Source organism: Phyllopteryx taeniolatus, chromosome 12 (assembly GCF_024500385.1).
Source record: "Phyllopteryx taeniolatus isolate TA_2022b chromosome 12, UOR_Ptae_1.2, whole genome shotgun sequence".
NCBI lineage: Eukaryota > Metazoa > Chordata > Actinopteri > Syngnathiformes > Syngnathidae > Phyllopteryx > Phyllopteryx taeniolatus.
In genome coordinates this window covers 20,368,318-20,395,950 of record NC_084513.1, presented here as the reverse complement: position 1 = coordinate 20,395,950, position 27,633 = coordinate 20,368,318, and the positions used below count along the sequence as shown (strand labels likewise).

General features: G+C 39.6%; 3 protein-coding genes across 8 annotated transcripts; 2 read left to right on the top strand and 1 right to left on the bottom strand.

The window, feature by feature from the left end:
* The first annotated feature begins 654 nt into the window (after positions 1-654).
* On the top strand, positions 655-17,405 carry ankrd10b (ankyrin repeat domain 10b). Of its 4 annotated transcripts, none has more exons than XM_061791829.1 (6): positions 658-1,028; positions 1,933-2,085; positions 4,446-4,537; positions 12,431-12,744; positions 13,649-13,750; positions 16,624-17,405. In XM_061791829.1, the coding sequence occupies exons 1-6, from the start codon at positions 831-833 to the stop codon at positions 16,803-16,805; spliced, it is 1,041 nt and encodes a 346-aa protein (XP_061647813.1). In that variant the 5' UTR covers positions 658-830; the 3' UTR covers positions 16,806-17,405. The 4 variants fall into 4 exon arrangements, with proteins under 4 accessions (XP_061647812.1, XP_061647813.1, XP_061647814.1 ...); XM_061791831.1 differs by having other exon boundaries at positions 661-1,028; positions 12,479-12,744; XM_061791828.1 differs by lacking the exon at positions 16,624-17,405 and having other exon boundaries at positions 655-1,028; positions 13,649-16,217.
* Positions 17,406-18,331: 926 nt separating this feature from the next.
* On the top strand, positions 18,332-22,570 carry ube2al (ubiquitin conjugating enzyme E2 A, like). 2 transcript variants are annotated; one of them, XM_061792061.1, is made up of 6 exons: positions 18,336-18,527; positions 19,119-19,199; positions 20,376-20,401; positions 20,499-20,588; positions 21,808-21,896; positions 21,993-22,570. In XM_061792061.1, the coding sequence occupies exons 1-6, from the start codon at positions 18,484-18,486 to the stop codon at positions 22,119-22,121; spliced, it is 459 nt and encodes a 152-aa protein (XP_061648045.1). In that variant the 5' UTR covers positions 18,336-18,483; the 3' UTR covers positions 22,122-22,570. The 2 variants fall into 2 exon arrangements, with proteins under 2 accessions (XP_061648046.1, XP_061648045.1); XM_061792062.1 differs by lacking the exon at positions 20,499-20,588 and having other exon boundaries at positions 18,332-18,527.
* A 1,768-nt stretch (positions 22,571-24,338) lies between these two features.
* On the bottom strand, positions 24,339-27,444 carry ing1 (inhibitor of growth family, member 1). 2 transcript variants are annotated; one of them, XM_061792057.1, is made up of 4 exons: positions 27,239-27,444; positions 25,955-26,128; positions 25,573-25,721; positions 24,339-25,175 (listed from the first exon to the last, which is right to left on the bottom strand). In XM_061792057.1, exons 1-4 carry the CDS (start codon positions 27,294-27,296, stop codon positions 24,537-24,539), a joined length of 1,020 nt encoding a protein of 339 aa, XP_061648041.1. In that variant the 5' UTR covers positions 27,297-27,444; the 3' UTR covers positions 24,339-24,536. The 2 variants fall into 2 exon arrangements, with proteins under 2 accessions (XP_061648041.1, XP_061648042.1); XM_061792058.1 differs by lacking the exon at positions 27,239-27,444 and adding an exon at positions 26,984-27,230.
* Between the last annotated feature and the right edge of the window lie 189 nt (positions 27,445-27,633).

The following is a 27,633-nucleotide window of genomic DNA, read 5'->3' as shown; positions in this document are numbered from 1 at the left end:
AGCCAAAGTAATACAATTGAGCACAAAAATAACAACTAGGTGAGTTTTTCTTTCAAATAGTGAAGGATAGATAAACAAATCAATTAAAAAAATAATAATAAAGTCAGCGAATAGGTGAAAATGTTTATTCCGTTTTCATAACGTAAATTAGCATTTTTTTTTGTTAGTCAGTTGAGCAAAGCGATGAGAACTGATTGTTTTGATAGCGTTTCCAGTGATAAATTTTTTCCTTCTCATTTTAAGCACGATACAAGTTAATAAGATGGAAACAATTTTGTGTGCAGGTTATTTTGTTGTTGTGCCAAGTTATCAAAATAGAACTTGTATATCATGTTTGATGTTCACAATATCGTGCTAAAGTACATTTTAGAGTCTGGACTTTTTTTTATTTTATTTTTTTATTTTTTGCAACTTTTACAAATGAGCAATCGGTAGTGTGAACTTTGAGTTCCTTCCAACAACTATTTGTCAACGGAACGCGAGCCAGGGGCCGCCCAAACGCTCAAGACACTTGTCCATCTTCAGCCCAACCCAGTGAGTTCAATCCGTTGTTTTTCTTTAATCCAGTCCACCGCTTCCAGGCTCATTCGGCTCCGTTCCGCGTTGTGAGGATAATCCTCGCCACATTTGCCATCTCGCTCGGCGTCTCTCAAGTTTCACTTCGGCGGTGGGCCTGTTGGTGTGCTTTCGTGTTGTCAGGCAGAAAGACAAACATCAGACAACCCGGGGCGGCGTGGGACCTGCTCGGATAACCACATTTACCCCCCACCCCGCCAGTCGGTCTTTTGTATTTGTAATATTATTATTTACATTTATTCGTTTACCTAGCAATGTCGCTTGGGTGCGAGTCTGGCTTCTCGAGCGAGGAGGTGTTAAACAGCCGCTTCCCTCTCCACCGGGCGTGCAGGGATGGAGATGTCGGCGCCTTGTGCTCCTTCCTTCAGACCACCGCCAACCCGGCCGACCTCAACGTGGAGGACACCTTCTACGGCTGGACGCCTATACACTGGGCAGCTCATTTCGGAAAGGTAGCTTGACAATGTGGAGGTCACTCTTCATTTATGTTTCTTTTCTTTTCAATTTTACATTTTTTTTTGGGAACGAGCGCGACGTCTCGGCCATTTCCTGATGTTAGCCTCCTCGTCTGCGAGCTAATGGGCCGCCATAGTTGACTGGAAGCATACAATGGCGTGGATTTCGTCGTCACTGGCGACATGAATTGATTGGAGCGAGACCTACATCGGATCGAGCTTAACTAAAATAACTCCAAAGCCTCTCTGTAACACTGTTCTAACTTTAATACTGTCTCTCTCTATATTTTTTCACCACTTCTTTTAATGTCACGAGTTAAAAAAAAAAAAAAGGGGTGTTTTGAGGTCATTTTTACAAAAGGAACCCATGAAGTTTACTCATTTTCATATTCTCTGTGAATATTATCATTCATCCGGTTCATCAGGTCCGGGAAGACGTTCAATAATTTAGCCTCAAAACAAACAACCGCTTTTGGCTTCCACAACCATTACTACTTACAACTGAATGGAATATTCTCAAAGATGAGTCCACCTAAATGACTGTCGACTTGCATCCCAAAAGAGTGATACCATTCGTGGTTGGGGCGTTCCTCTCACTTAGATAAACACATGTATGTTTCCACACTAACACTCAGGCTAAAACTGTACTATCTACTGTAGCCTAAGCTCTTCTGGGACAACCAGATCAGTCCAGTTACGATCAATTCAATGCTCTGAAAATGCTCTGTTAATTGTTCGCTGCAAGGAAATTGAAGGCATGCCAAAAGTAGATTCAGCTTAACATGCAAATTAACTACAGTTGCGTGTCCCAACCAGCTTTTTTTTAATTTTTTTATATATAAAAATCACCTGTCACTGTTAAATGAACGAATCATGCCAATGAACCCTTGTTTCCTCCCAGCTGGAGTGCGTGATGCATCTGGTACAAGTGGGCTGCGGCGTCAACGTTGTGACCTCCAAGTTTGCCCAGACGCCCACTCACATTTCAGCGTTTGGAGGACATCCCCAGTGCTTGTTATGGCTCCTACAAGCCGGCGCAGACATTAATAGACAGGTGCGACATCAGATGAGTATGCAGACTTGACACCGGCGAGATAATGGAAAGTAAAAATCACCTAACTTGATTAATTAAGAAGTTCAAAAAGCTTTGTTGCCACAACAAGGAACCCAATTGAACACACACTGAACCAGCTAAACACTGAAATCCTAAAGCGTTTACATACCGTATTTCCTCTTATAGCGGTTGGGGACTTTTACATCGGGACTCGGTTTACAGCGGAATTATGTTCCTACAATTTTTGAATGTATTTGGAAAACAAGAACAAAACCAACATATTTTATTTAACGTTTGTTTATTCAGGTAGGGCAAGTCAAACCAGACTCTTAATTGCAATGCCCACCTCGCTTATTTATTGTAAATGTATTATTATAAATTCAACAAGTAAGGGTCTCGTTGTAAAAAAATTTGTGGCAAGCACTTTTTATCGCTATTGTGACAGTAGGTTAAAAATGACTTTGGCAATGATGCTATTAGGCAAACGACTTATTTAACTGAAATGGAGTGCACTTCTTGGCCGCAACCAGCGTCAGTGTTGGTGACTCGGTTCTAACTAGTTTGTCGTCTGAAGAAGAACACGTCAGCAATGCAACTTGTGGCGTTTATATGTGTAGTTTTTTTGTAACTTGCTGCAAGTGCTTAAAAACAAAAGAAGAAAAAAAACACTCCTCAGTCACTGGCAACACATCGATCATTTAAATGCACATTTAAAGACACCATCCGCAAATAAAAAACAGGCACAAACTACTCGGACAAATTACTATATTGATGAATGACATATATCATAATTATAATATCTTTTGCACTTCGTTCAGCTTGGCTTGGCAATGAGTGAAATGAGCAGTGTTGCGACAGCTTGAGCTCAGGCTGATCCCATCAAGGTGGATCGCTGATATGATGACAAGCCCTGCGGACTGTTATTATCTCATCGTAGTCTCCTTTCTACTTTCCATTTAATCTTCTCTCAAAATGGAATCGCACTGTTCTGCATTTTTGCTTTTGTTTTTCGGCATCTTTATTGTCTTTTCGTGAACGTCCTAAAATGCTGGGATTATGTTTTATGCGCCGCTGCGCTACTTGGAGAAATGAGATTAGTGGGTCACAATGACATAATGCGCTGTCGTCATCATGGCAGAGTGTGTGCAGACCTTTTTGTTTCTAATAACTGGCTATTTTCTGCTTTTGCGTGGTAGCAAGCCATCTTAAAGTGGAGGATTTGTGTCGTTTTCTGTCTGCTGAACAATTATACCAGACTGCCGGCAGCTCGCATAGCCTGGTATTTGATCATGACTCATTCTGGGTGTGTGTGTGTTTTTCCGCTTCGCTCGCTCTCACTTGCAACTGCTTCCTTAATAATAATTTGCTACAGAAGGGCGGCGTTGAAGTCTGGGTGAAAAGTTCATGCATTGCCTGCAGACTTGCACCGTGTTCTCATTTGTATATGACTCACACATTGGAAACAGAAAATGGAATAGGCTAAGTCAAGTTTATTTGTATAGTGCTTAATCACAAAAAGAATCTCAAAGGTCTTCACAGGCCCACAGTTGGCAATCATTACCGCATTGATTTAAAATCTAAAGCGTATAACATCGCTGTCCCACTATTTCATAAAATCAAAACACAAAGGGACCCGATTTAATCATTTAACAATTAATAAAAAAAATAAAAAATAAATATATATATATATATATATATATTTCCTTTAGACAGAACAACAAAACTCAGAAATACACAGCTCAAAGGTTTGGGGACATTGGATTCACTGTACAACATTTCTTTTGTATGGTTTCATTTCTATCTTCATCTTATTTGTATAGCGTGCAACAGCACACCTTTGAGATCTACAGTGTTTTATAAATGTTAAATCATTCCTTTAAAAACCAAACAATTGAGCTGGCGTCTATGGTCCTTCAAAAGGATTGTTTGCTTTCTTAATGTGCTCTACCTACCGATTGGTCAAGTGGGTAGTTAGAGGGATAACCCTCCATTATTAAATGGTCATTACACCGTGTTGTCTCTACTTGCTTTATCAAAGGAAAGCCGATTTGGTTCTTGTCTCGATCACGTTTAGTCTTTGCTGGTCTCCAAAATGGGTCAGAAGTAGTTGTTTGGAAGACATTTTTCCCTGGCAAATGGTAATACTTGTTAAAAACGTTGTGTTTGTTTACCAAGTTTTTGAACAGCACAAAATAAAGTTAAAAGAATGTCATGTTAAACAAGTCAAAAAGTTGACTTATCGAACAGTGCAGATACTGCATTTCGCATTTGAAAAAGGAACTGTCGAGGGACTCGGTCTTGTTCTATCTAGTCCAAACGTGTTTCTATGTTTAACTGCAAGCTGCTCTGTTATCTCTCAGGACTATGTGGGCGAGACGCCCATCCACAAGGCTGCACGTGCGGGCAGTCTGGAGTGCATCAACGCTCTCTTGGTGCAGGGAGCAAAAGCTGAGTAAGTCCTGTGGTCAATGTTGTGAGCTCACCTCTTTTTTTTCCCCCCCTTCCTCTCTTCTCCAACTCTGGACGTGACGCCTTTGCAAGGGCTCACCACCAAAAGCTGAATCAGAACACCGATGACATTTACAGGGTAATAGCGAAGCGCTGAACATTTCAATACGGCAGATATCTTTATGAGAAATGAATAAAACTTGATTGCGGAAGAGCTGAATCCGATGCGACTAAAGTGGGCCGTCGCAGAAAAAAAACTACGGACGCGCTGCAAGAAAAAAAATGGCGACCCTGTATTGGGTTTTGAGGCTCCATTTACAGTATGCTGTACTGTATTTTTTTTTTTATTGAACCACAAAAACCATGGCACGATTGTCAAGGAAGAAGCAGATTGCCACAAATAGAGGAAACGATCCATAAAATAAATAAAAATTAAAAAAATACAGTATATACAGCATATATATGTATGTATGTATATGTATATATATGTATGTATATTTATGCTGTATATACTGTATTAGTACGGGTATTTTCTTGTTTTTTGTGTGAAAGCTCATGTGGCTTTGCTTTTTAATTATTATTATTTTTTTTTAAATTAAATTTGTCTTTCACATCTGTTATGTTGTGACACTGTTCACCAGCGGCTCAAATTCTGAATCGCAGAAAAAACAGTGGCTCACAGGCGGTCACTCATGAAGACTATTTGCCAAACCCTGCCCAGTGTGTGACAGCTTAATCGGTTTTGGCCACCATTTTCTTATTTGGATTGGTTGCCATTTATATATAAATATCATGTATCATTTTTAAAGTAATAATGATACTGCAGTTTTGTAGGCTTATTTAACTTATCTATTTTTTTGTGCAACTCTACAGGCAGACTTTTAAATCCATATGCAAGTGTAGAAATAAGTTAACTCTTGCTACTGAATGTTCAAACAATAAAACACTCTTTAAACAAGGTTTTAATTTGAATGATGAGTGAGGGAATAATAAAAGTTAATGTAATGGGGAAACGTCACGCGATAAAACACGCTACATTTGAGCAGTTAGCAGCTTGTCAGCCGTGCGAATTTAAAGGCATATTTTTCCGACAAATGTTGCTACTGCTAGCTTGATAGTATTACTTATTATATTAACTTTGATTGTGAAACGTTCAATTTGGTGGTGCGCCCTTGAAAAGCAGTTTTATTTTGTTCATCTTTGAAATTGTTGTTTATCATTGTGACAATTCTCATCAAGTTGCCCCTTGTGCGTATACCAAGATGAACTATTTACGACCATTTTATTTTTTTATTTTTTTATTTTTTGCCCGCAGTTGACCCTGTATGATCTGAGCTAGTTATTAGTAAAAGTTGATCATTAACTGATTCTAACGCCTTTGAGCTCAAGTAGCAAGTATCATTTTTGGTCATCTCTAATACCCGGAACACAAGGACAGCTTGATGAAAATGTTGATAAACTGTTCTTAACTTTGTAGGCCATGTTGCATGATATTTGTTATTTCTAGAGTGTGTTTTTATTTAGTGTTTGTTTTGGTTTATGTCTTACATACAGTTTTATCTAGATGACCAAATGCACATGACACTTCACTATGAAAGTTTTGTTTGTTTGTTTGTTTTCTACCAAAGCTGCATTGCATTGTATGGACTGCATAAACACAACATAATTGACAATGTGTAAAAAAGAAAAGAAAAGAAAAAAACAGCTAGATCAAGAAGCAAGGTGACTTATATAAATGTAGTTTTCACATGTAAATGAATGTTGTATAAACTCAACTAACATAAACCACCAATTGACTCTTACCTCAAGAATTGAATACCTTGGTTCATATATTGTTTCCTAAACCAGAATAAATAAATAAAAATCATTAATGACAAGTTGAGGTCTTCTATTTTTCTTCGTGTTACTATTATGGCAGATAATCATGATTTTATTTTAATTCATTATTAACATGTTTACTCCTGGCACAAAGCCCATATGAAGTACAGCTATAAAAGAAATATTAAAACGATACCAAAACGAACTTTCATCTTAAGGGCCCACAGAGGTGATTTTAAAACGCCTACAGATAAACACAACATAATTTTAATTGTTACTTTATAATGTCATGTTTTGCATTTATGAAAATATATTTGACTGCAAGTGTTAAAAATGGAATAGCAGTTTTTCTGGTTAACCATATTTTCTGTAATGTAACTCTCCATCGTTTGCTTGAAATATTCATGTCAATGCAGTGCTGACCCACATTAGCAATGTCTTACTGCATATTTCCAATTTATTTACCTCCTTAACAATATTTGATCTGCAGTTTCATACTTTGCATCGGGCCGTGGCGAATTGTTCTTATATTTGACATCGTCCTGAGAGCCAGAGCTTCCAGGGAGCTTTCAGATGTGTGGATTATTTTTCCAATTTTTCAAAAATGTTTTCATTTATTGATTACATTTAAAAAAAACAAAAACAAACAAAAAAAAAGTATTCATTGACGTCTCTGACCAAAAATATTGTGAATATTCTGGATTGGACTTGACAGACCAACATTTCATTTATTGGTGATGAGATATCATGTATGTAGCATCCGTAATGAGAAAGAGGACAATTATTTGTTTTGATAGAACAACTAATAAAACGTATGGTATCCCATGGTAAAAAACAAACAAACAAAAAATAAACATTTAATTCTGATCTTCAAGTTTTAACGAAGCATTTTGCACTGCATCAAAATGATACTTTTCATGTCACATAAGACCCCTGGTGGGGTTTGGCTTCACCAAAACGAAACAATCCTCCATTTCCTGTGATGTGCATTTGGTTATTACCTGATGAGTAAATGTATAAGTGATGAAAATGATGTTATTTTTTTCCCCCTTATAGATCACAGATTTTGTCTTTAGTCTCTGTTATTATAAAGTTTATTATTTGAAGTATTGGGAAAATTATTTGGGCACATATAAGAGGGGAAACTCACGCAAACAAGTTAGGTGGGAATGAGGCTCATGACAAACCCATTGCGGTCTTAATTTCAGACGAAATACAGTAGCACTTCTTAGATACATAAAACGTCTTCAAGATACACCGAAAAGAACAGTGTCTTTCTTAAACAGATGAAACACTGGATAAACCAAATTTTGATTTGCAAATAATTACATCTACTTTGTATCAAAGTAAATGTTTTGCAACAGTAAACAATAGCGTTGTCAGTTAAAACCACAAAAAATGGCAGGAAATACGTCACTTTACTAAATGCAGATCCAGTTAAAAAAATGCACATACAATTATAATAAATATATTGACTCTCACAAACAAAATTGAAATAGTCTCACCATTAAAAGCCTCTTGGCATTGGAGAGCCCTTTTGTATTTCACTCAAAATACACTACCACATAATTGAACATCTTCTTGTAATGAATGTCAGTCCTACTCAAGTGTTTTGTTGCCTGTCAATCCCGCACGACCAGTCCATCCTCTTGAACCCACGGAAAGATGACACAAAGAGCTGGACCGAAATGGAAAAACCAGGCAATTGCTCCGTGGAAGTCGTGAAGCTCTTAAGCTTAGTCGCCACACTCAACCCGAAGAATGGCGACTGTGCTTTCATTGGAGAGCCTCATTCTGGACAAAGAGGCCAAATATTCCTTCATTGGAGACAGAAATTCTTACATTTGCAATGACTTTGTTGGGTGTGGTTGGAGTCGGATGGATTTTAAGGTCTTGACTTCCAGGCCTGTCTTTTTTGAAGAGCCATCATCCAAATGCTTCCACTTCAAGGCCCTGGTTCTGGACAGCAACGCTTTGACGAGTGGATGAATCTTTTCCCTTTCCTTCCCGGCATCATAACTGCTCCCAACAAATTGGATCCCAGGATTTCTTTCAAACCCCTCCATGTTCACACACTTAAAATATCAATTTGTTGATCAATGCATTTAAACTAAAGTACACAACAGTTATTAATTCAATACTACAAACAGGAATGGGTGAAGGGGGAAGCCACAGACCCATTTTTGTTCCTGCTTTTAAACGCTTATTATATTTCTAACCAAAAAATTACTCAATGGGAATAATGAAAGAATATCTAAACCTTTTTTTTTTTTTTTTTTTTTTTTTCCCTTTGAATCTAATGTGGTCTAACCTAGTCACTGGTGAACCGGTTCAAATATTTCCAAGTCTTGTCTCACGCTATTACTTGATAATACTAATGATCCCCCCCTGTCCCCAAAGAGACTAATATCCATATTATCATTTTTAGTTGAATTTGTCATGAGCCTCGGGAAGTTGAAAAGCAGCCCGTTAGTGAGCTAGCAGGAGGCAGGATGCTGTTAGGGAAGAGTGCAGACACACGATATTAGAACATCTGAGCAATTAGGGGGTGTTAGCGTTGCTTAGCACCATGTACTCACCTATTAACTGTGTAATGGTAACAATCATCCTGTGCCATGGTTATTTATTCACTGTTATGTCACTGTGTCAAATATTTTAACGTCATGCCAAGAAATGTCTTAATTGTGTTATGTCACACTTTTTAACCTGATACAATATCTTGTAATCATTTGCCACGTTTTCCTTCATGAAAGTGACAATAAGTGACAAGAAAGAGAAAAGTTTGCTCACCTGCTAAAACCGAACCGTACGTCTTAATTGTTTTGCAGCCATTGAGTTGGAAATGACTTGGTTTTTTCAAGTAATCCTAGAAAGGGGGAGAATAGACACTGCTGAGTCTGCCCCGTTCCCTGGGATAGCCGCACTGTTGTGGCATTGAGTGTTCTCACTATCGCTTCCTATCTACACACTGGCAAACTGTTGAGGTATTTCTTGCGGTGATTGGTTTTGATGCTAGGTTTTGATGTCAATGAATCACAACTGAAATTTTTAGACCTGCATGCTTTGCTTATTACCCATGACTGTTCTTGTATCTAGTTTTTGTCTTTATTTTTAGCTTATTTATTTGTATTCAATGTTTACTTTTGCCAACTAACCATTAGGAGCCCTTTTATATGGACAGGGTTAATCACGTGAGTCCCATGTCAAAGCACTAGCATGACTATAGGTTGCCTCTGGGAGGTTAGACGATTAGATAGCGAAGACACATACAGTATGTACCTAGCACTGAAAAGCAAAGCATACCAGGCATTTAAAAAGAATTAACGCTTCCTTTTTAAAACTCAAACCAAACAAATGGATCGGTGCACACTGACGATGTCATGTCTCGCTAAAGGAATACTGTACTTGCCATTGTGTCCCCGTTAAAGGTTTTAAATCAACTTTTTGACTTTCGTCTGTCTGCAGAAGAACAAAAAACCCAGGCATATATTTGGTTTGTGTTTAAAGACACGCAAACTGTCGATTATGATTCAAGTCTTGAAGTCAGGGTTGCACTTTATTGTATAAGTATTGCAAAAACACTGACATGCACTATAGCAAATGAGAAAGAACGCAACGAGCGAAACACCTTTTTTCCCAAGAAACTGTATGCCTGTTTGATGATCCAAAGATGAATAAAAAGTAGGGATGTTCAATATCACTTGTTTTTCAGACCGATACTCGTGCAAATATTCACTCTTGAGTACTCACTGATACCGAGTACTAATACTTTTGATACATACAATTTGAATGAACACAATGACAGATAATTATGGATAAAATCTTTCTTTATTTCTGACGCACTTTATGATTTGCCGATGTGTCAAACCGCCGCAGCGTAGCACCGACTACTGACAAGGAGGACTTAATACGTCAGATTTATTTTTTTTATTTTGCCATAGGTATCGATGCCTGGTATCGGCAGTCTTCATGAGTACTTCTCTTATATCTTGAAATAGGGCCAATATCGGCCCGATACCGATAACCGCTGTTGGTGTTCGTCCATCTTAAATTACAAAAATCGTACTCTTGACAGTCACTGACCCAATAAATATCGACCCCTGCGACCTGATTTGATTAAACCTACCTTTATGGGTCTTTGACAAAATTGGAACCACTGATAATTAGTGTACGAAGTCAACTTGTGGCAGAAAACGATGGCTGGAAGTATGAATCGCATTGGTAAATCAACTGAACGGCTCTATTCCTTATAGGGAGTGGCAGAGCAGTGCGTTTAAGGTCACGCTGCTGGAATTTAGAGCTGAAGGCCTTACTTAGTTGGGAATGAGTCGAGGTTTGAGCTGATGTCAGAAGTTCTCACAACGCACGTAATAGCTGCTGCCCAGTCGCTCTTTTTAAGGGCCAAATGATAGTTAATTCCATTATCCATGCGATGGTTATCTGGGCCTTTATACCAGCTATATCTATTTTTAAATACAATCTAAGCATTTAAAATAGGAATTGTATTCCTTGGTGAGACAAGTACATTTACATGACCACAAAACGTAAGACAAATGATTTGACTTGATTAATGTGTTGGAAGCGTTAATTTGAAATGGGGGGCGGGTGATGTGCAACAAGTTATTGTGATTTTTAATTGTATTGTTTTGACAATGTTAAATTCCTCAATGTGCACTACTTCTCTAAAGGTTTTTATGACACAATGAGTTGATTGAAACGGCTGGAAGTCGTCACATTGTGGAAGTCGATGCCACTTGCTTACAGTAAAACTACAGGTAACCGTTTGATTCAAAACATAAAATACTTTAGCACAAGCAAAATCAAAGGCCTTTTCGAACTTGATCTAAGGTGATATAATTTCTACATGAAATGGCGCATTGTTAAGGATTTCTTTCACATCGAGCTGCATCCTGGCTCTTTTCCATAAGCTCTATTTAGTTAACAAAGACCTTTCTGTTTGCACTGAGAACACATTGTGCTCTGTGATGACATTCACACGGAACAAGTGCAGTATTGTTTTGTAAATGGAGAATTCCGTTCATGAATCTAAAAGAGATCCATCTCTCAGCTATATTATTATTTTCTGTCAATTAAGGGAGAAATCTTTGTCCGCAAAAACTTTATTCCATTGGCATTGGATAAGTTTGGAATAATGATGGACAATGGTTTTACTGTTGAGTGACATCGATTCCACAAAAGACGCTGATCCAGTCCCAGCACTGTCTGCTCGATCCTTTCTGGCACTATGAAAGTCTGCTGCAAAGAGGCATGATTAACGCAACTGTGAACGCTGCACACACAAGCACAGATGCACGTGCTTACATTCTTCTGGTCAATTGTCATACAAGACTAAGACTTTTACCTTGAAAGTCCAAATCTACTCAAGACTTGTCGAAGACACTTTAATTTCGCTGTTCCTTTAATTGGACTTACCCTGGAAGGTATATCTTTGGTGCTTCCCTCATCCTCAGGCTCTTGGACTTCTCACCAAGCAATTCTGAAACTCTTAATTTCTCAGCTTTGGCCATATCATTGTCATTTGTGGCAAATATAATTGGTATAGGTATTATTTTTTTCCACTGTAGCCCTAACTTCCCATACTCTTGTCTTCTGGTGCACCCCATACTTGAATCCTTGCACTCATTTGGATTTGGAGGTGATCTTGAGCTTGGTCCTATTCCGTGTTTGCTCATCTTGCATTTGGAGAACTTTGGACACCAAGTCTTCTCTGGATCACATAACGCTTGATCATCCGCTCTCATGTCGGATCATTTCAGGTACATGGAAATGCATAGCTTCCATTGTTTTAATCATGTCTCTTGGCCAGGAGACTTGTTTTCTTCAAACTATTTGGAGCCATTCAATTCATTCAAAAGATGATGCAATCGATCCAAAAGGGATCCATCATCATCTGTCATGATGATGACAAAGGCAATTAATTTCATCGTTGTACGTGTCTGTATGTGAGTGTGTTTGCTTGATAAGTCTGTCAGTGTGTGTGTGTGTGTGTGTGTATATACGTGTATATGTGTATATGTGTGAGTGCGTGGGTCATGTTTTCTTTTTATTTGTGTTCAAGCAAACGTGCAGTAAATCCCACTGACACTCAACGTTTCCCGTTGTGCAGAGTGAGGAATGCCAGCGGGCTGACCGCCGCCGACCTGGCCCACGCGCAGGGCTTCCAGGAGTGCGCCGAGCTTCTCTCCAATGCCCAGAACTTCCAACAAAACATGGCTCAGTTCCATAACGGAGACTTTCTCAATGGCACCAGCCAGAATGGGGGGCACACTCAGCCCACTACCCAGGGCCGTAGCCTCTTCAAGGGCATACCCAACAGAAAGAGGTCATTCGATGACCAGGAAGTCAACCCAGTGAAGAAGGCGAGACCTAACGGTGAGTCATTTTTGTGCCACAATTTGCAGCCCGTGACCCTAGTGAGGATAAGCGGTAAAGAAAATGGATGGATGAGTTTGGATCGTGGCAGCATGAGGAGGAAAAAAAAGTGCATATCCTCTGATTGGCATCTCACTTTCCATTGTGAATAAAAATGGAATATATATCAGATATTTGCAAATGGGACTGCAGCGTTAATGGACGAATCAGATATACCCTGTCAATGTGAGCCCGACCTCAATGATGTACTGTATACACAAATGTGTAACAAAACAACACGCTTACAGCGAATAAAGAAGCACATGCTGAATGAAAACTCCAACAACAGTTTAGACCAGTAAATATGGTGTGAATATGGTGCATTAGTTTCATTGACCATTTCTATTAACAATTGGATACAGTGACCGATGGAGGAATTCACAACGAGTGGACGAGTCAGTCCAGGCCAACTAAATGGTATCTTTACATGAATCTTTTTTTCACCCCCGTAATTTAGTTGTTGTTTTCTTCCATGTTGTCCGCAGCAACCAGCAGAGGTTGATTCAGGTTCAACTAGTTCTGGCCTGTACAGATTGCCATGAGAGAAATCTTTATTATGAAACAAAATGACCAATTTTCCATACATGGATAAATGGTTGAAAAACCAATCCTTACAATACAAGCTAGAGCAAATGTAAAGCGATCCAACACAAGAACTTTGTCAGAAATTAAACTGGGAGCTGTTGTTATTCTAATCCTCATGTAACTAAAGTAATTGTATTGAGTTGGTTATGTTCACCAAATTAGCTAGCCTGTAAAGAAACAATAAGTCTTATAACTTCATACTTGTACTGGTCTAAAAATTGAAATCATTTTTTTTTTTTTTTTTTTTTTTTGTTTTGTTTTGTTTTTTTTTATAAATCAGGTCTGGGCATGCTGCTTGAATTGCAGAACGGTAACGGGCCAGTTGCTGGTGCTGGAGAGTCCCCAATGGAAAGCATGGAGTTGGAGTCTTCTGTGAGCACAGGTGGGCCAGGACCCTTTGCATTGGGGCCAAACGGGGTGGCGCCGGCGAACGGGCTGGGGCCCATGGATCAGTGGGAGGACCAGGGGGGACGGGCTATGTCCAGCTCAGCAACTAAAGAGCTGGAGGTCTTCAATGTGGCGTCCATGCAGACGCCTTGTCGCTGCACCAACTCTTACGCTTATTTGTAGAGAGGCTGTGTGTGTGGTGGCACACTCAAAAATTGTATTTCACATTGGTGTTGTGTATACATTTTGCTATTGTCAAGCTATGATTTATTTGTTGGCGACTTATATGCAAAAAGACAAATGTTAAAAAAAAAAGGCTATAGCAGTGTGTGTAAGCTTTTCTACTCTCCTATGTACCTGATTCCACTCAAAATTATATTTAAGGCCTTTGTCCAGTTATACTAAAAGGTTTATTGTAAAAAAAACAACAACTTATTTTACACAATTTTATAGGACATTTCCAGATAACAGAATTATTTGTATTTCTCCGTCTAGTTGGTTGAACAGTGTAAACGGAGTACTGTTCTTGGTTATTATTTTTAATTACAATTTGTTGTATGCTTTTGCGTGTTGTGGCTAAAGCTAAATGTGTTGGGAAATGTGCAGTGTTCATTTTCAATGTTTAAGGGAAACTTCATTTTTTGTATTAATATCCATGAGATGTAATCTAAATTGGATCATATCATGCCCCCCCCCCCGCCCCTTTCTTTCTTCCTCCCTTTGCTGAATCTGCTGTAGAACATTTCTTGTCGATTTGTCTTTCATGAAGGTATTAACTGCCCCTAGTTGATGTAGTTAAGTCATTCAACCTGCCTCATGCCAAAGCAAATCCCAACATGAATGTAGCTCATAGTGGTATAAATCATTCACAGCGCAGCTTTTCTACCGACTTTTACAGCTTGTAAATGTACCAAATTAAGACTTAGTACAGTGGTACCTCAAAGGTCGATGACAATCTATCCATGATGCTGGTTGAACTTCCTTTCCCCATTAAAATGAATTGTATTTCAAAATAATTTGTTCCAGAGTCCAAACTGTTGCCACCATAAAACCTTGAGTACTGTACAGGCCATGTTTTAAGTAACATTTTAACATCATTGATTGTCGTATAAGTATAAACAAGTGACAAGTATGTGGCAGCTAACCAGTTAGAAACTACAGCGAGAAGCTAACATAGCAGTCTACATCTTCACTTTTTTTCCCCTGAATAGCACAAATGGATAGATTCAATTACACAACACCAGGTCGAGAATGTCCAACTCAAAATCCGTTGCTCCCAAAATGTTTGCCAGTAACCGCTCCCACTGAAACTCTTATGAAATCCACAGGAATGGGAATTATTAAAAACAAGAAGTAGAAACTCCTAAACATGGCTGAACAAACGCAACACTTCTGCGTCCAATCCACATGACTACAACCATCACTTCAGATGTCATGGCACCAGGTTAATCTTTCGATGCTAGCTAAAATGAGGTCTAATGTTGGTCAAACTCCCAATTTTCTCGGCCCTTTTTGCCATTCGTCTTAGGAGTTACCACTGTACTACATTTACTTTTTTAGAATGATGTTGCTCGAGTATGATGAATGTCCATTCTGTTAGCAGTGTTGCATATTACATATTCTATAATAATGTTCATTTAAAAAAAAAAAAAAACAAAAACGGTGAAGGTAATTTTATAATCTGTTAGTTAGCTGCCTAAAAAAGTTTGCATTGGATTATACAGTTTGCAAAAACAAAACAAAAAGCCTTATTACTTGAGCTAGTAGTGGAACAAATGTGCTTAAATTGTATTTTAATTACAACCCTAATTCCAATAAAGTTGGGACGTTGTTTTAAACAAATAAAAACAGAATACAACGATTTACAAATCATGTTCAACCTATATTTAATTGAATGCATTTAATTTTGATGCAGTGCCGCCTGAGGGATCGAAGGTCACGGGCATTCAGTGTTGGTTTTGGGCCTTGCCGCTTACATGCAGTGATTTCTCCAGATTCTCTCAACCTTTTGATGGTATTATGGACCGTAGATGATGAAATCCCGAAATTCCTTGCAATTCTACGTTGAGGAACATTGTCCTTAAATTGTTCGACTATTTTCTCACGCACTTGTTCACAAAGAGGCGAACCTCGCCCCATCTTGCAGCCATAAAATTCTAAGTGAATGATTATTTGCTAAAAACAATCACGTTTATCAGTTTGAACATGAAATATCTTGCCTTAAATATAGGTTGAACATGATTTGCAAATCATTGTATTCTGTTTTTATTTATGTTTAACACGACGTCCCAACTTCATTGGAGTTGGGGTTGTAGTATGGGATTTTTTGGGGGCGCGGGGGGTACTAGTACATGAAAGTTAGAGGTGATCTGCGAGTGTGTGTGTCTGTGTGTGTGTCACTGTTGAGCAGGTGTAGCTTTGTAATTAATGATGTCCAATCATTAAATGTTGATCCATTTATACATTGTTTTTCCTTTTCTTTCTTTCAGTAGTTGAATCAGTGTGAAGTGTTGTTGGCATCTTGCTCTGATTCGGAGCGCACCAGCATGTCCTAGAAGATTAAATTTCAAAAAATGTGTACCTTCCCTCATAGCGGCACCTTGGAGACGAGTTCACTATGTCGTCCAGCGTGCACAAAGCAGGTTGTGACCCATTTCGAAGCAGGTCTGGGCTCGTGACTTGCGAGATTATGTCAGCGTCTTTCACAATTTATCGTTCATACGTCATGCGAGCCGAGTGAAACGTCCATGTCAAAGTTTTCAGAGGGATGCGCTGAGCTATTTTGAACAGGTCGCCTCCAGAATCAGGTCGACATTCACCAATGATTTATTCGCACGCACTCTTGACTGTTTGTCTTCTCCCTCCCAGTGTCAGTGGGCATTTCCTCACTCGGTCACTGTCAACCGCAGCTTCCCTTGGGGCGCGATCCGACCGCAGGCTACGGGGGGTCGCCTGAGATCAGCCAAGTGGAGCACCAGAAGTCTGTTAAAGCGGAGCAGTTGTACGACCACACCTTCTTCAGCACCGTGCTCCTCTACCATGGAGCCTAAACTTAGATGAACATTTCTTCGTTTGCCTTAAAAGCCATTGAGTGGCGATCCGCTAGTTAAAATGCTATCATTCCCTGTTGTAAAGGGCAGGCCCAATGTGGCTGTTTTGTTTGTTTTTTTTGTACGCGTTTAAAGAACTGGTTCCTAGTTTTGAGTTATTCACGTGTTTGTTGTTTGTAACCTTATATCGTCCATAATAAGCATCTTCATTAAAGCAATGCCAATGTCAAAAATTGTTTGTTTTGAATGAACAAGTATTAGAGGCCACCCTGAAAAGGAAAATAAGTTATTTGTACAGTATTAAAAGAACCAAGCGGTGATCAAACTGTAAACATTTTGAGGAAAAAAGATTAACATTTATGAATCATGAAAAAAAACTTGCTTGTATGTAAACTATTGTTATAAAATTATATTTTTGCAATATTACCAATTTCATCAAGTTGAATTTTCTTAGCATTATGGCAAAATTGCAACTTTCCCCCCCTCACATTTATGCCTTTATTGCAACGTTTTATTAATTGAACTTGTAAAATGACAATTTACCTTATATTAAAACTTTTTTTCCTGACCATTTCATCCATAATATATATTACAAAAATGGCTTAGTTCTCTCAATGTTTCTTTATTCTCCATTTTTCTTCATATTTTAGGAAAATATCAGTTTATCATGCAATGTTATTACATAATCCTTGTTTTCTCGATTGTTTTTTGTCTCCAGCCCACAATGTTCCAACTATTACTTTTAATCAGAGTATCATAAAATTGCAATCTTTTTCTCACATTAGTTTTTTAATCTCGCAGTATGACAAGTCGTGTCAAGTCTTGTTACTTTAACAACGTAAAACTTTGTTTCCGCAAATATTACATGTAATTCCATGACTTTATTCTTCTGTATTTTTTTTTCTTTGTTTTGCGTTGACGCTCTTTTGTTGTTTTGTACATAGTCTTAACTATCTTTTATTTTCTATGCTAATAGTCCTACATTATCTCATTTATTTGGGGCAGTTGCTACGCGACTGTATTCTGCTCGACTCTTCCAGTGTTAAATCGTCTACTTGGCTCTTGTTCGGCTCGTATGTAGGCAGCTCGGCGCATGCGCGTTCGCCCAGCAGACTGTGTCTTTAAATCGAGCGGATGGGGCTAGCACACTCCGGGCTCACGTGTTTGGCCCCCGCCGGGCCGGTGCTCCGAGCCGGCGAGAGGAGGCCAGTTAGTTGGCAGTCACCTGCCACACCAGGCCCGACCTTCACCGTCACAGCGCTGCACAATCACAACGTCACTGTGGCTCGTTGGACGCTACCACTTCTACAAAGCGGGGAAAGTGTCATTTAGTCAAGGAAAATTACCTGCTGAGGTTTATTTGTAGGTTAGATATATGATAACAGACTAAAACATTGACTGCAACAAGATAATTCCTCTATTTATGTAATTTTAGTACAATATATATGGCCGTTATGTGTCATTTAGTAGTATACCCACCTCTATTCATTCACACATGGTATCTTCTATTTAAAGGGGCTGGGCTAACCAGACCGGATTATCAGAACGAGAATTTGGAGGCGGTTCCACGAGGATGTTATTAGATAAACATTAACGGCAGAAATAATAATAATAAAAAAACGTTCTCACCACAACACCAAATATAATACAATTTGAGGCCATTCGCAACAGTTGGACCATGTCCACACCGGCGAGAAGAAGACTCATGAGAGATTTTAAACGGTGAGTTGCTTGCTTGCGTGTCGCCCGTAATGATTTGTCTAAAGCGGCTAACATGGTAGAGCCGAGCGAGGTCGAAACCCAAAGAACCGGGGTATATATATATATATATATATATATTATAAACTTAAAGATAATATGTATGTGAAAAGTATATTAAATGTCACGTTTGCTAACAGGCTAGCAATTAGAGAATACATCCAGTACGTTAGCCGCCTGCGTGTACCCAAGTTTCGAACGAGCTAATATTTAGCCAGTGGAAAGCAATTGTGCTCATGTATTGTTTGACAAGTTAAAAAAAAAAAAAAAAAAACTTTTTTTTTTTTTTTTTATGCCAATTTTGTCGTCGATGTATACTTTCTTTGTGAACTCTTTAGTAAGTAAACAACAGAGCAATGGCGGAAGCTGTCAGGAAACACTTTGTCGGTGTCCACCTTTTACTTTGTCTTTGGGAGCAAGTTATAAAGTATCTCGTAAAGTTAGTGTTATTAAGTATGTACAGCAGTTAAGTACATGAATTTATCACGACAGCTACCACTCAATTATCACTAGCCATCAAAAAGGCTCAATTGTTCTTGTTATTCGGTTGTACAGGCTACAAGAGGACCCCCCAGCTGGTGTCAGTGGAGCCCCATCAGAAAACAACATCATGGTGTGGAATGCAGTCATTTTTGGGTAAGCCCTAATGTACCGAATACAGTGGTACCTTGATTTACAAGTTCAATTCGTTCTGTGACCAAGTGTGTCACTCAATTTACTCATCCAGTGGTTCCTCGACTTACGAGTGACCTGCCTTGCACATCCCCCCCCCCACCCCCCTGTTTTGTAAGATTTTGAGCTATCGGCTGGTCATTATTATTTAATTTTTTTCCTGCCTTGCGAGTAAAACTGAGTTATGACTTGGTGGCAGCAAATTTCACAAGCAGCAGATTGTGCTGGTTGCTTCAAGCTGTGTATTGCTGTTCCCAGTTGATGTTTATTGTAAAACTAAACAAAAGAGAGAGACTTGCACCTTCTGTATTCAACCCAACCACATGACTTATAAAAATCCACTAGCTTAATGCTAAAACACGATACAGAACGCCATAGACGGGCTAACCAAACGAGCATAAACGTCGCAGTCATTATACCCTTTTACCCAACTGATTTTTGAACACAAGCAGTGCAGCGACATTTATCGACAGACAATATAACAATACATATTCTTTATCTGCAAAAAAATACTATTACTGCAGCTAAGTTGCTACGGTATTCTTTTGTGTCGTCATAAAAAAAAAAAAAAAAAAAAAGATTTTGTGGTACATGTTTTTTTTATGAAGTATAGCCCTGTGTTGTATAAAAAACAAAGCATATTACTAGAGAATATAATGAAATAAACTGGTTTTATAAAGTGTAATGACTGTAGTATTTGTGTGTTCGATGTCTGCCTTTTAAGTCGAGTGGCCTAGTCAGTAACATCAGGAGTAGGAGTCAGCTAGTTGGCCGGTTAACACGCGTTTAGTCCGCGGGTCAGCATCTGGGCATGAGCTGTGGCCTATAGCAGCTCCTTGCAGGTATTTTCATTTTGCATTTGTGTGTTTGGCTGTTTGTCCTGTTCACCAGACAACTGAAAGTGCATCAGCGACTGTGGCTCTCCTTGCCCACATGCAGGAGCATTACCGTACCTTAATTGCGGCATTTGACCCCCCCCCCCCCCTCTCAAGTCCCTCGAGCGGTGGGGTATCTGAAGCTCGCAACATAAAGCAACAGCGACAAACTGCACTCGCGAGTCACGGCACCAATGTAGTACGTTAATTGTCTTTTAAGCCTAAAATAATGAAATTGTTAATGCACAATTATCTTTTGTTTCAGCCCTGAAGGAACTCCATTTGAAGATGGTAGGTCTTTTAATTTCCTTGCCTATGACTGATGGATGAGAGCTGGTGTAATAAATGACTAATACACATGACAAAATCATTATGTTTCTGCTCACAGGCACATTTAAACTAATTGTCGAGTTCACAGAAGAATACCCTAACAAACCTCCTACAGTGCGATTTGTGTCAAAGATGTTTCATCCTAATGGTAAGAATGTAGTTGCCCTGCTAGGTGGAGTCGTGCACATAATTGTACACAATATTAGCACCATGCCAAGAAAAACCAAAACAAAACAAAACATAAAGCTGCAAGAATCACGGCTTAGTCTTACCAAAATAGATATATTACAAGAATAAAATCCACTATTATGAGAATAAAGCTTTCATATTTTTGAAAAAAATACAAATAAACTTCATAATTTCACAAGAATAAAGTTGTAATAATAAGAGAAAATTTTAGAGAAAACAGAGTAATTTTAAAAGAATAAATGGGAAAATGTGTAATTTTAGGAGAATACAGTACTAATTTTACACAAAAAAGTAGTATCATCACATTAAGGGGATATTTCAAGAAAATGTTGACTTTGAACGTGTAAATTCTTTCAAAAATAATAACATTTTGCGATCATAAATGTATTTAAGAAGAGTTGGCGGTGTTTTCATTTTGTAAACGTTTGTTCCTGAGAAAGAATACATGGACTCTTTGTTTGTTCAATCATGGGACCAGAGGTTTATTTATGTATTTATTTATTGTACTTATCTATGTAATATATGTCAGTGACTACAGTCTATCGTCTTTATTTATTCTCACATTACTTCTTTCTAAAAAAAAAAAAAAACGACTATTTTCATCTAACTTTTGAACATATGACTTGATTCTTGTCCTTTTTTAAAAAAAATGTAAGAATGTATTCCTGTAACATTACTTAATTCTCAAATGACGACTTTTCTTGTCTAGAAAAAGTATGACTTTAATTTCCTAACATTACAACTTAGATTTTTAAAATAAAAACTATTTTAAACTTTATTTTTATTTTGCATGTTTTTTCCCACAGAAAATATTATTTAAATGTTATAGAATTGACTTTTACTCAGAACATAATACTTGCCTAATTATGTTTTTGTAGCAAAACAAGACTTGGTTTTATAACAAAATGAAAGTTCCCATCTTGGACATTTTTCTTAAATTTGACTATTTTATTTAATTTTTTTAAACTGAAGACTTACTCTCAATTATAGCTTTTTTTCTAGAAAAATATTAATCTCGCGAGAAGAAGAAATTATGTTTTTAATAATACAATTTAATTCTCATAACATGACTTTTTAATCTTTTCACTGTGTCCCTCATTAATACTCCTTGTCTGTATTTGAGGAAACAATTGAAGTTATATTTAATACATCAATGATTTCTCCCCCACCTTCTACAGTCTATGCAGATGGTAGTATTTGTTTGGACATCCTCCAAAATCGATGGAGCCCCACTTATGATGTGTCTTCTATTCTTACGTCCATCCAGGTAAAGAGTAGATATGCGACGTTCTCTGGATGAAGGATGGTTGACACATTTAAAGTCAAACAAATAAATTGGCTGTCGATGTTGTTTGTCCTCCAGTCTTTGCTGGATGAGCCCAACCCCAACAGTCCGGCCAACAGCCAGGCGGCTCAGCTGTACCAGGAGAACAAGCGCGAGTACGAGAAGAGAGTTTCCGCCATCGTAGAACGAAGCTGGCGAGACAGTTGACCTGGTTGACGGTGTGCGCCGAACGCTAGCATGGAGAACCCTCTTTATCTCCTCTCACCTTTCGTTTTTTATTGTTAACATTTTATGCACTTTACCTTCGACGTCCCTTCGTGGAATTAAATTTTTTCTCGCCTGCCAAGAGGGAATTGGTTTCTCTATCCACTATTGTCGGCCACTTTCCCAGCAGCATCTGTGCTGAACCTTGCCTTGTTTGTGGGCCACCGTCTTACTTAGATCACGTTTAAGGTCCCGGGTGCTTCGCCAATCACGTCATTTTTCACCGAGAAGTTTGCCGTCGTGGGCTCCCAACATTGTGACGCTATCTCTGCCGTTGTGCTGTGAACCGTTTGTTGCATGCATAACACAATGAGCAAACCTTACCTCGTCCCTCTTCAATACTGATGTACATAAGAAACCTGCATCTGAATACATGTACAGATTTTGCACTGGTTTGTCTCCATGTCATTTTTTCCCAGCACTTGTACAGAAATGAAACGTATAGGCAAAATTACTGCGCTTGCAGTGTTTCAGAGTTGACCTAAAAGAGACACACAATGACCTTCTGGTACAGTTGTTTCAGTGCCGAAATTTAGACTTGCATTTGCTTCACCAATCCATTGCTCCATTGCGTAATGTTTCAAAATGACCACAATTAAGAGGCGTCATGTTACACTTGTGGAGCAGCACGGTGGGGTAGTTGTCTGCCCCGCAGTTACAAAAGTCACTTGGGATGACTCCAACTCATCCAGAACCATAATAAAGACAAGCGCTATAGAGGATGGATGGATGTTACACTTCAGTAATATAGCTACAGTGGAAAGCATAAAATGTTGAATTCTGAAAAATGTCTGAAATGCTTACAAAATGCGTGACCTCTCTCATGCTTATTTTAGCCAGCATCAAAGGATTTTGCTGTGTGAACGTTCTCTCCGGCTTCTTCCGCCATTCCCAAAACATGCGTGTTGGGTTGATTGAAGACTCTAAATTGCACATAAGAGAGTGCGAAAGGATGTCTACGTGCCGTGCGATTGACTGACGACCAGTCCTGGGTGTACCTCTTTGGTCCAAGTCAGAGGGGATCAGCTCCGAGTCACCCGCGACAGGAATGAGGACAAGTGCTTTAGAAAATGGATGGTTGCTTCAGGTACTACATAAAGCTTGAAAAAAAAAAAATGCCTTTAATGTTGTACACATGTAACACGTGATGTCAGCAGAAAGACTCCAGCGCTGTCCCAAGTATTGTTGTCTAGCATTGCTGAATGTTTATGCGCCATGATGGAGATGATCACCAGTAGTCATAGGCTTGACTGATCAGAAGTGCCACTGCTTATTTTGGTTGGTTCCACTTCCTGTTTCCATCTGGTTATGACTGGTGTTGTGCATTGATGATTATTTTTTTTTTTTGGGGGGGGGGGGGGGGGGTGCAGTTTAGAGGAGAGAGCAGGAGCAGAGTGAATATGAAGACTGCTACGTTAGTTTCTCACACTAGTCGCTGAATAGTCAGGTGCCTGCCACAAGCTAGTCACTTTTCAAAGGTTTCTTGGCTGAATAACTTACAATGTAAATTAGTTTGGTTTATTTTATACTTGTGTGTCTAATTGGAGTTTGACAAGCTTCACCAAAGCACCACTGCATACTAAATACCATTTAAAAGCTTATTAAAACAATACCCATGTTTTTTAAAAGAGTGATTTATTTGTTAACTGCACACACTTGAATGGGAGATGCTGCATGCACGTGGAAACTAGATGAAAGTGTAGGACGTCCGCTTAGTAACATGCACATTGTGCAAGGGTGGGGAACCTGCGAGAGCATTTTATCCGCCATTATAGAAACAAATAAAACCTCAAAACAACTGTTATAAAAATATTGACCTCATAAATGCTCATAATAACACTTGTGAGGTCATTGCATCATCCATCCATTTGCTATAACTGTTTATCCTCAGGTCGCAGGTGAGCTGGAGTCAATTCCAGCTAACTTTTGGCAAGAGGCATGGTACACCCTGGACTGGCCGTCAGCCAATCACAGGGCATATATAGATAGACAACCATTTACGCTCACATTCACACCTATAGACAATTTAGAGTCTTCAATAAGCCTAATGTGCATGTTTTTGAAACACATGACGCAAACTCCACACTGGAAGGCCACAGCACAGATTCCATCCCTGCACCTCAGAACTGTGAAGCAGACCTGCTAACCACTGTTTCACAGAACCCTCAATTTTGGATGGCCCTCAAGAGGTCAAATAAAACAGGTTCCCCACCCCTGCTTCAGAACAATGTCCGGACAAGTAGGAGGCAGTCTTAGAAAAATAACTATTTACAGAACTATCCAGCAATAACACAGACAAAAGCTAGTGGTAATAATAATGCTAAAATTGTCGAAGTGTTCTTGGAGGGCCAGGGGTGGCTACCTGTTGTACGCCCGTTCCTTCTTGGCCCTCTCCAAGGCTTTGTCCATGGTCTTCTCATTCTCGCCGCGACACTTTGGGCAGTACCACTTGCCTTTGGGCTTGTGATGGAGGCCCACGCAGGAGAAGTGGAACCACTCGATGGGACACTCGTCATTGTCGCAGCCGATCATCTCGCCGTACGAAACCTGCTCGCACAGGCAGTACGTGGGCTCGTCGGGGTCAATGGGCAGGTCCGGCGGCGACACCTCCCGCTCAGACTTTCCCTTGGACCTCTTCTTCTTCTTAGATGAGGTCTTGGCCCTCTTCTCCCGGGATGCCCCGGCACCGACGTCCTCTGCGGCGTCCAGGGCGCCGTAGCTCTCCCTGCTCTCGCCGTTCTTCTGCCGCCTGGAGCGCTTGCCGCCGGCTTTGTCTCCTCCCGCCGAGCTCGGCGTGACCTCGTCGCGCTTCTTGTCATGGTGGCTCGTTTTACTCGGCGTGGCGGTGGACGAAGACGAGGACGACGAGATCATGGACGCTGCTGCAGTCACCAAGGATGCTGGCGTGGCGATGTGACTCTCTGGCGCTTCTTGGGAGGAGACGAGGAGTGCGGAATGCCAATCTAACTGTCGAGTTCGGTTCTCCACCAGCTCCACCTGGAATGAATATTTGTTGACCTCATCAAAAAGGTATTTTGAGTTCATGTGCTCTATGAATATGTTAATTGGGGCTGGGTGATAAAATGGCCTTAAAATCATTTTTTTCTTTTCACAAAAATTTAATTTCTTATTTTAATTCATCCCTCCCTATAGAAAAAAAACATAGTGGCAACAATATTGTCATCAATATTCAATATATTTTTTTCTTTACAGATATGTTGTTGGTGTAAGCAGTGGACATCTGTGCGGATGCGCTTTGACTTACAGAAGCCACAATAAAAAAAAAAAAAAATTAAAATAAAATGAGAAAAAAAATAATCATCCTGGCAAATTCTAGTCAAATTGCTAAATCGCCCAGCCTTAATTGGTAGTCCGTTCATAGTAACGTACTAACCATTTGTCCAGCAATCTGAATCTTCTCATCTCCGAGCTCCTGACTGCGGATCAGCGCCCTCTGGATGGACACCTGCAGCTTGCGCCTCTGAGGTGAATCCGATTCCTTGTGATACCGCTCGTACGCATCCTCGAGCTCCTTCAGAACGTCTGACAGAAAGACGACAATATCGTCAAAGTGGAATACAAGTCTATGTAACTGCTGCTTGTCCATGGCGGTGGTCTTTAAATCCCTCCACTAATCATCCGTAACGTTCTGAATCTTTGTGTCCTGTCATCGTCCAAGTTCATATTTTAAATCACAGAATCAGTGGATTAATGTTATGTATATGACAAAAACAGATAGTTTAAAGTTGAATTCGGTGAATAAACTGCATTTTTACCTTGATATCTGGCATCAATTTCCTTCATGAGGGACACACTCCTCTGCAAATCAAAGGGGAGTGACTCCACCAGGTCCAAGTACTCTTCCACATAATTGACAACAACATGACCAGGGTCGCCATTCGTGGCGTTCAACATTGTGCCTCCACTCTTCTTATTACACACGCCTGCACCTGGAAGTAAAAGTGGCGAGAAGAATTTGATTTTCATACAAATACCTGCTGTAATGTAGTACTTTTTTTTTTTTTTTTTTTTAAACTCGGCCACTACCAGGGTGTGACTGAGGAATGAATGAATAATGCGTGCAATTGTAAAGCATCTTGGATTTCCTCGAAAAGTGCTATATAAGTGGTATGCATTATTTTGCTTGTTTTCCCGAAGGAGACTCCAGCGTGGGTTATGCCAAATGCTGATCTACAAAAGTCAATCAAAACGTCAAAAGGGGTGGGGCCAAGTGACGCGTTCATTCACTGTACTCCATATCGTGTCCAGGTGATGGCAACATGGCGAATACCATCGCTTTCGCCGCGTACAATTCACATCCAAGACGGTTGTAATGGCAATAAATAGGTTGTAGGTGGTACTACTGAGTAAATTTGGATGTAACCGCAAAGTGTTGTCCCCCCCCCCGCCCCCCCCCGTCGAACCAACGCAAGAAAGCGAGGCTGACGTAAGGCTAGCAAGGCTAGCAGGTTAGATGGTTTCCCGGCGATTGAAAACGAGTTGGGTTTACGTTAACGGAGCACACAAACCACACTTGGTGTTAATGAGAGACTTGACGTCGATTAAAAGAGAATATACATTGTTGACTTTGAGTATTACAACGTAGAGTAGTGATGTGTGGGTGTGTAGTAATTAGCGTATTGACTAATAATGGGGCAGCTAGCCCGCTTCGGCGAGTTCACGCAAACTCCATCAACTGTTCATTTGACGACTCAAAAGTTATCCCTGGCAACCGGGTTGAAGTCTTACAAGTCGTCCGGGCATTGTACACTTTAAACATGTTGAACTTGTAGCAGTTTGCTTACCCAAGTTTCGTGAGCCGGTCAAACGTTGGAGTAAAATCAAACGGGAGTAACAAAAATAATAATAAATATTTTGTGCGCTTAACGCAAAAATCGTCAAAACTACATCTATAGTTTTTTTTCACAAACATTGCTACCACTAACCCTAAAAATGTGTGTTTTTCTCGGTCACTATTTGTTGCTAGCGTGTCGCTTTATCACTGCAAAACAAACATTCAATTTCTGTTCCCCGGCTAAGCTAATTAAAGACCTGCTTACCCGTGCGTATACATATATTCGCACTTTTCCAGTCAATTCTGTGCTCTTGTCGTTGCATTAAAAAAAAAAAAAAAAAAATTTAAAAAAAAAGAGCTTTATGTTAACGACATCGGTCGAGCAGCGATTCCGCGACTGGAGCGGCTAATGCTAACCGTTAGCTCGGAGGTGCGCATGCGTGGAACGCCTCAAGCTGCCATCGACACTCCGTCTTTTCGAAAACCATTCCGTTTAATTGTGTCATCATAAAATATGTATTACAACTTGAACTAAAACAATAAGGCCTAAATGTGGGCCAGTGGTCCAACAATTTACCCGCGTTAGTCACCGCTGCTACCTGGCGGCGAACATGGGGTGTCTTCTTTTCTTTTTATAGTCCAGTACATAAATTGTTTCAA